A 9188-nucleotide genomic window follows, 5' to 3' on the forward strand; every position below is an offset into this window, starting at 1 on the left:
CTGACAACACAAGGGGCCCCCGGGAAATATGAAATTATGGGGCCCCTTGTGCTCCGCCCATATACAAGCTCCTCCCACCCACACATCCCACCTGCATATACAGTACATTCTTGTATTACAGAAATTATTTCTACAAAATAGCAGGTCTATTCACTAAAAGGTAGATTGCAGGGGAATTGGTAGTAGAATTACAAAATCTAGACCAATATAGGCAATTTGGAAAGGGAGCTAAAATGGTAGAATTTTTCTGATTTGGCAATTTTGACCGAGATTCTTCAGTTCTGCCCATTATCCTGGGTAAATTGCAGGAGAATTGACAAGGAAACTGAACAGACCAGAGCGGGGTTTGAGCGCATATTACCCTGTGCCCCCCCCTCTGCATACAGTAAGGCCCCGAATGCTCCGCTCGCCCAAATGGACAGTCCACCCATGACCGGCACCAATGCACGGCAGACCTCAGACCGGCACCAATGCACGGCAGACCTCAGACCGGCACCAATGCACGGCAGACCTCCGACCGGCACCAATATCCCTTTCCTGCGTATTTGGGTTACTAAACGCTAATCTGATTACCTTTGTGTAAATGATTAAGTCAGGGAATGTACAAAAAAAAAATAACATGGGGAGAGGTGTCCCCGCCCCTTCCCATCTGCGGCGTCTGACACATTCAGCCGCACAAGCATCGCGGGAGGACAGGACACAGATCAGTGAGCTGATTGCAATCGACCTAATGGGTCTAGCACAAGGATAAAAATAAATACTTTATTTCCCAGTTAAACAAGCAGAGGCATTATCTAGGACGACCAATATCATATTGCGGTGTCAGCACAAAAGCCGGTGTGAAGATGACCTACCATCATGTATATAGCACCTACAAGCCAAGTGTGTGTATCACAGGAGAGCTAGTAATGGCTCCTCTCCACTCCTCTCTCTAGGCTTTGCTGCAGAACATTGGGCCGTTATTGGCCAAGCATCATGAGAAATGCAGGAAGCCCACAATGCATTGTACATGTGGATTGCCATTTATAGCTTACTGTACATACAAGTACTCTGTGCATTTTTGTGTGCTGTTTTCCAAAATAGAGCAGGGCCTATTTTTATGTATGTTGAGAGCCAGGGGCTGACTGACAACACAAGGGGCCCCCGGGAAATATGAAATTATGGGGCCCCTTGTGCTCCGCCCATATACAAGCTCCTCCCACCCACACATCCCACCTGCATATACAGTACATTCTTGTATTACAGAAATTATTTCTACAAAATAGCAGGTCTATTCACTAAAAGGTAGATTGCAGGGGAATTGGTAGTAGAATTACAAAATCTAGACCAATATAGGCAATTTGGAAAGGGAGCTAAAATGGTAGAATTTTTCTGATTTGGCAATTTTGACCGAGATTCTTCAGTTCTGCCCATTATCCTGGGTAAATTGCAGGAGAATTGACAAGGAAACTGAACAGACCAGAGCGGGGTTTGAGCGCATATTACCCTGTGCCCCCCCCTCTGCATACAGTAAGGCCCCGAATGCTCCGCTCGCCCAAATGGACAGTCCACCCATGACCGGCACCAATGCACGGCAGACCTCAGACCGGCACCAATGCACGGCAGACCTCAGACCGGCACCAATATCCCTTTCCTGCGTATTTGGGTTACTAAACGCTAATCTGATTACCTTTGTGTAAATGATTAAGTCAGGGAATGTACAAAAAAAAAAATCATTAGCTTACAAGAGTGACTCCAGCATAAATGCAATATCAGTAACTGCTAAAATTATTCAGGAAAAAATTGCTTGAAATGACACAAAAATGACTTTACATTAAAGTACAAATCTTTGTGTTCAAAGGAATACTATTATTTGTTCACACACAGTATGCTAATGTCACTAAGTATGCTGATTTGTTTTGTTATAGCCTAAAATTGTTCAGTTTATGCAGTTTGTAAGTATGATGAGGTTTCTAACAAGTTCACAAACATAACCATTGGTGGTATAATAAAATAGGTATAAATAAATATTAATAGTAGATTATCAACATGATTTAAAAGACTCTCCATGACTTTTTCAGGCCTTATTTAGTTTAAATTATCGGGAGGTATCAAGTAATATTTTTAACGCATATCGAGTGATTTAATCACCCTTCACCGATATATTGGCTGAGCTCGATGTCCACAATGCAGGCAAAATAATACAGCTAAATAGCATGCTCATGTTGGCCGCAGCGGGGATGCCCTTAATGCCCCCCTCTGTCGGGGCATGCCTAATACAGAGGGGGAGAACTCCAGGCTGGAGCAGGGGATGTCCTAGATGCCCCTCTGTCAGGGGCATGGGACTGGCATAAACATAACTTCTTCACTGCCAGAAGTGCTTGGGTTAAAACCCCCTCCTGCACTGGTGGGTGCATATGAAGAACGGGCCCCTCCCCAGAGGTGATCCTTCTCATACTCCCGCGACCACAAGGTTACGGAGGGCAACAAACATTTACCTTGTGCAATGCTGGCCAGGGGCAGCGCATAAGTTTAAATCCTCCAGGTGGGAGGGGGGGGGGCGTTTTAAAGAAAAAACCCTCACTGCGGTGAGCGAGGTTTGTGCCCTCATATGTAGTAATAGGAGTACACATAGCCAGTGTATATAAGTATATAGGGCATTACATGCCCTACCAGACCCCCTCTATTTATTAGTTCCAAGTTAAGCCGTTAACCCTCTTGGCACTAAAACATTTGAAACACATTTTATTAAAATTGTTCCTATAAAATAACGGGGCATCTTTACTAAGTGCACTTTTAAGTTAATCACCTGTGAGAAAGAAATATTTCATACTTACCATTAAGTAGTCTTCACCCCTCTTCAAATGGGCTACACGGCAAAAATAAAAAATAAATAAAAAATACTTGACTGCAAATACAATTTAACCTAGCAGCCTGACTGCTGGTAAAAATCTACATAAAAACTGGTTCCCTTAAGAGCTTTTATACAGACCTTAAGGCTTCAGCTTTCCTACCATCTGATTGGCTGGATACCAAATGATTGCCTGGGGGCATTAATGCTAAAATGCATATTTAAATGTTATTCGTAACAAGAGGGTTGACTGGCTCTCTGGGTGCTAATAAATAGAGGGGGCTGGTAGCCTCCCTCTAGCGGCTAGAATCAGACGTGGGGGGGGGTAACTTAGAAGAAGTAACCCTCATAATCTGAGATGTGATGGGGGGTCACTTAGGGAAAGTGCACATTGGCCCCACTATTTTTTAGGTTTGTCTAGTCTCTTCTTCGTATTTTTTTTAACCATTTTTAGCCAGGCCAATTCAAAGACCAGTTCGCTAGAAAGTCAAGTTCCTGATTTTTTTTCACGAGGGGTCCTACTACATATCCAGACAATGGCTTTAGGAGTATTGTGGGAAATGGAGTCCACAACATCTGGAATGGAAAAGGTTGCTTTACCCCCGGTCAGAGATTATTGAAGGCTGAATGGTTTATCTACAAGATTTAAAGGAGAATTATGAAGCGAGTGTTTTTCACTCAGCCTCATAATCTGAGCAGACCTGTGACAATGAAACTGTAGATCGGGAAGTTAGCGAACACATACCGTCGCTCACTTCTCGATCCTGTCACTGCTGAGAGCCGTGACAGGGGAGTGACTGGATTCCCCCCTCCCCTGTCCGATCCTCCAGCGCTGACTGGCGGGACGGACGAGGGAGGGGGCGGGTACAGCTGGCTCTGCCTTTAGATAGGCAGAGCCAGCTGTCACTCACGCAGCTGGGCGGATCCAGACATAATTGTCGGGATCCGCTTCAGCTGTGTCGTCTCAGTATACCCCGAGCTGTAGCTCGCGGTATACTGAGCTTTGGGTGGCGGGAGGACGCTAGTTTGTGTCCTCCCGTTACCCTGAGAACTATGGGGAAAAGCCCTAACCCTATAGTTCTCCTTTAAAGATTTTTTTTCTAAAAGATGTTCTACAAGCGACTTCGTGTACTTGATATGTGATTCACATGTTGCTCTGTGTGATTCTTTTCTTTTAACATGAACAGTAAATTAGGGTTAGTGAACTCCTATCAGATTACTTTGCAAAGTCTCATTGCCATTGTTCTCATTGTTCATGTAAATGATTAATTCAGGAAATATTACACAATATCAGTATAGTATATAAGAGTGTTTTCCTGTGAGCGTATCAGTAACTGCTAATCATATTCAGGAAATAAAGGTAAGCTTTCTGGTGACAGTGCTTGAGATGGTCCAAAAATGACTTTAATTATAGTAATCTTTGTGTTACAAGTAATACTATTATTTGTTCACATATATGCTAATGTGGCATAATTAGCTAATATCTCACTATTTGTGATAGCCTGAAATTGTCCATTGTATGCAGTGTGTATGTATGATGGGGTTTCTAACAAGTTCACAAACAACCTTTGGTGGTATAATACGGGAGGCATAAATAAACAGTGATAGTAGTTTTATCAAAATAATTTGATGTGATCGCATGCCTTAGAATTATGCACAGGGGGTGTTTTTTAGTTGGAAGATCTCACTGAGCCGGTCATTTGAAAAGTAGATCATAACACAAAGAAGTGGGCACCTCTGCCTTTAGGGGGACTGTTTTATATAGGGAAATACATTTACATTTATATAGAAAAATCTGTTGTTTTGTAAAGTTTATATGCAAATATACACAAGAAATTATCTGTATGACACAAGAATAGAGAAATCAAAAATAACTTTTATTGCACGTATATAAATAATAACTTATATTCCAGAGTTGTCGAGTCGCACTGGAAGATAATGCGACCGGCAATTTGTGACGTTTTCTCCTTGTATAGGAGGGTGTCTATGTGACAGACCCCCTCCGATAATTCCTTCATCTGCAGTTAAATATGTTAATCCCCCTCCTGCTGATTAGCAGGGAAGGGGCACACTGCCCGCTCAGCACTGCAATCATCGGAAGTGCTCCCCTCAGCGGGGCGGGCTTGCGATGTTCGCAAGTACGATCTGCAGGTCCAAGATGGGCAGATCGTACGAGATTTTAATTACCTTACAACCATCGCACAACGAAAGTCGTGCGATGGTTGTAAGGTGTATGGGCAGCTTAACATCCATGAGTGAATAAATATTACAAATTTCACAGTGAATATAAACTGTGACCATCAAAAATAACATCCGCAGTAAAAAAAGATTAATAAGGTTTCATTGGGAATATCAATGCTCTCAGGGTTGTCCCCTCTCATACCCTCACACTCATGGGAGTAAATAAACTTGAACCCATGCACTGCCACAGTGGTGGGTCAGCGTTTAAATATAAGTAGGAGGAAACCGAGTGCCCTTCTTATATTAATAGGTGGGAGGGGCACATGCTCACTTTACGCCTCCCTGTATATTTAAATAAATACGGGTGCCCAGTTTTCCCCCATATTTAATAATATGGGCACATGCCCAGAATGCCCCAATACAATATGCCCCATGTGACTCCCTATGTTTGAACCCCATATAATATATTAAATACCTGAGGTGTAATGGGGGGGGCATCACTTAGGGGAAGTAACCCCCCCAATTTGATATATTATGGGCTTGATTACAGAAGCCATAGCGCTCGAGTCCTTTAGCGAAGTTTCGAGCGTCTCGAAGAAAAGGATGCATGTTCTAAATAGGAAAATGCAGTTATTTTCTTAGTGACCCTCGAAACTTTGCTATACTTGAGCGTCGCGGCATGTGTAATTAACCCTATATTGGGGCACACATGGGTGATCACATTGAAGTATAAATAGGGGGGCCGATTAAGGCTCCCATTATAAATATATGTGGGCACACGGTCAGGGCCGGATTTACCCCTCTGCTGCCCATCGTTTCAATACCTCCCTCCAAGGAGACACCAATGGCTGCGTATTAGACATGAACTCCTCAGTTACCATAACCAATGGGATGTCCCCGTCTGCATACACATCATTGCTACTTAACCACATTTTCATTACTTTGAGCTGGTGGCACTACATCACCCAGCTGAACATTATCCGCCTTACGCTTTTCAGCAATGTCATTGTTAACCCTTGTACCTTCGACCAAAGGCAGTGGCATTATCAGATCATCCATATCTTGAGCCTTCGGCTCTGAAATTAACCCTTGCACTAACACATTACTGTGCTCCATCATACTGGCACCACAATTACCCTGGGGAATCTCTGGCTCCACACTCTTGAGCCCCTCTAAGATTTCCGAGGAGATTTCTGTTATACCCACCCTGGTAGCATACAATGCATTCTCATCCCGACATGCATTTTTAACACTTTTTACATCAACATTATCTTTTTCAACAGTAGTAATCTACAAATCCCCCTTTGGATTGAAAGAAAACACTACATTCTCAAAGGCATTTTTAACACTTAGCTCTCCTCCATAATCCTGTGTACGGAGTAGAGGCAAGTCTCTCATAGAATGTCACATGGGCCGCTCAACTGGCATTACTCTCATCTCACACACAAGGCTACAGTCAGTCTTTTTGAATACAGGACAAACAGTTCCAGCAAACAATTCAGCAATGTCAGTCTTACCACCCCTCTCAGGCACCGTGGTTAACTTCATTTGAGAGCGCTGGTTCTGCGTTGACTTTTTCCACTCATCTCTGACACCCCCTGTAGACTCCAAGGAACTTTCCCCTGCATTGCTAGGGACAGCTGCATCCACGTTAAGGTGCCCATACACCTGCCGATTATACGATAATCGCGGGTGATCCGGCGATCGTACAATAATGGGCAGGTGTATGGGCAGTGTGCGACCGTTTCTACTGTACGGTCACACGATTTTCGTCTTTTGAGCACGCACGGTTGGTGGCATGATTGGAAGACGAATGCCGCACGGGCCGGTGTGCGCAAACGCACACTGCCCACTCAGCATTGGAATCAGCGAGGAGGGCTTGCGATGATCGCAAGTACGATCTGCCTGTCCAAGATCGGCAGATCGTACGGATTTTTAATTACCTTACAACCATCGCATAACGAAAGTCGTGCGATGGTTGTAAGGTGTATGGCCAGCTTAAGCCTCATGGCTTATACTGGCAGGTTCGGACTCATGCCCACCAGTATCTCCAGTGGTACCCCACAGCACAGAGCACGTTACAAACGCACGCCCTTGTTGGCCACATTGCAGATATGGTGAAGGTTGTGGTGGACCCCACAGCTCAGGGCATGTCACCAGACACTCATGACCCCATCGGCCACATGCTGCACAAGGTACTGAACGATTTTTATCAAATGCGTTTCCCTCCTGGGAACTCCTGGCAGGTTGAAACTCACCAACAGGTTGAACATAACGCTGAGCTACATCACTGCAGCTTTTCACTCCTGGTGATACTTGCTGGCTCCTCTCTCCCTGTGTCTTTGCTCAGCCCTAGTCCTCTGCAGCGACCTACACAGCACATGGTCAGCAATCCTGCGTTCACTGATGTTGCTACCTACAACTGTGCCCCATGCTGAGCCTCTGTTCAGCCCCTCGCTCTCTCCAGGGAATCAGAGCGGGCTTCTCCACTATAGTAGCTGGGGTCAATGTTGCCAAATGCCGCTTCCACCAGTCCACAGCAGACTCACAACCTAGCACAGCTTTTTCTGGCACCTGTACAGCTCCCACAGGTGTTGACCACCAAACTCTTTTGACCATATTATCATAACAGTCCATTTCTTAGATCGCCTCATACTGGCAATGAGTATTGTGTAATCCACTGCACCTTTGCACACTACGTTCCACCATCCACAGAAAATTTTAGAGCACTCTCTCTTTAAGGACTTGCTTTTCTCCTGCAGGCCTTGAGTCACCTGCTTTACACAGCAAGCAATCTCTGCTGTCTCAACTACAGAAACACAGTTCACCAGAACTTCTTTTCCAGAGACTCCAGTCTCTACACACTCTGCCCTTTGTTGTCAGTTCTCTGCATTACGAACTTCTTCCATTTTCCTGGGTCCTGTACCTTTAAGGCCTCTGTGAGAGCATGGCCAGTACAACAGTGTATCCCACTTCCGACACCACTTGTAAGAAGGACACTCGATTGCAGTCAGGAAATGCAGTTAAACACAGTTTTATTAATGGCAAACACAAAGTCTCTTTCCATCAACAGGGTAGACTTCCCTTGTTAAACAAGACAGCTTCCAGCAGCAACATGAAGGACAGTCTTTGGTTCACAACATTCTCATAATAATCCGATTTTCTTCAGCATACACAGTCCTCAGCACACCTCTGTGCGCGGGCGGACCGACGGACCAACCAACCGATCGCTCTGGTCCAGACTCCTAATAAAGCTGCTCTCAGCCACCTGATCCACCTATACACCTGGCCCCAGGAATAGAGATCCCATCCTATTACAGTCTGGAAAACCTGGAAGGAACTTAAAAGCCAGTTTCTTCCCTGAAAAAGTCCTGGAACCCCTCAGCCGTTCTAACTGAGTGTTCTTGGGGACTGTGTTGCCAAATTACATTGTGGCATTGCCACCCTTCTACACGATATAATGTTTTTTTAAAGGATAAATAGAACCATATATTGTTTTTATCACATATGTGTGCTGAGTGCCTCACTTAGTATGAATAAAATACATGCATGAAGTTGGGAATGCAGAGAACTGACACCAAAGTGCAGAGTGTGTAGAGACTGGAGTCTCTGGAAAAGAAGTTCTGGTGAACTGTGTTTCTGTAGTTGAGACAGCAGAGATTGCTTGCTGTGTAAAGCAGGTGACTCAAGGCCTGCAGGAGAAAAGCAAGTCCTTAAAGAGAGAGTGCTCTAAAATTTTCTGTGGATGGTGGAACGTAGTGTGCAAAGGTGCAGTGGATTACACAATACTCATTGCCAGTATGAGGCGATCTAAGAAATGGACTGTTATGATAATATGGTCGAAAGAGTTTGATGGTCAACACCTGTGGGAGCTGTACAGGTGCCAGAAAAAGCTGTGCTAGGTTGTGAGTCTGCTGTGGACTGGTGGAAGCGAGGAAAATATCCCATTTTTGTTATAATTTTTGTTAAAACTCTGTCAACTAATATAAAATCAAAATTAATGTATTTGTTCAGATTTTGGGAACACCTCATATGTCTAGGATTTCAATTATTTTGGGGAATTTTAGATCTAACACTGCAAGGTAAAAGTTTGGCAAATTTTGAATTTTTAGTCTAAAACCTAACAGTAGTCACCAGGTTAAACAGGTGGCCGTACAATGTGCACAAGCTGTTTCTA

The 9188-nt window shown here is 44.2% G+C and overlaps 1 protein-coding gene across 1 annotated transcript in view; it reads left to right on the forward strand.

Moving 5' to 3' along the window:
* The first annotated feature begins 3366 nt into the window (after positions 1 to 3366).
* Positions 3367 to 9188, forward strand: part of LOC108791590 — an 8421-nt gene continuing 2599 nt past the window's right edge. The window contains exons 1-2 of the mRNA XM_018562119.1: positions 3367 to 3435; positions 7036 to 7206. Of these exons, the coding sequence (XP_018417621.1) occupies positions 3367 to 3435; positions 7036 to 7206 (240 nt within the window). The remainder of the gene's footprint in view (positions 3436 to 7035; positions 7207 to 9188) is intronic.

The sequence above is a fragment of the Nanorana parkeri genome, unplaced genomic scaffold (assembly GCF_000935625.1).
Source record: "Nanorana parkeri isolate BGI_ZX_2015 unplaced genomic scaffold, ASM93562v1 scaffold20, whole genome shotgun sequence".
Lineage (NCBI taxonomy): Eukaryota > Metazoa > Chordata > Amphibia > Anura > Dicroglossidae > Nanorana > Nanorana parkeri.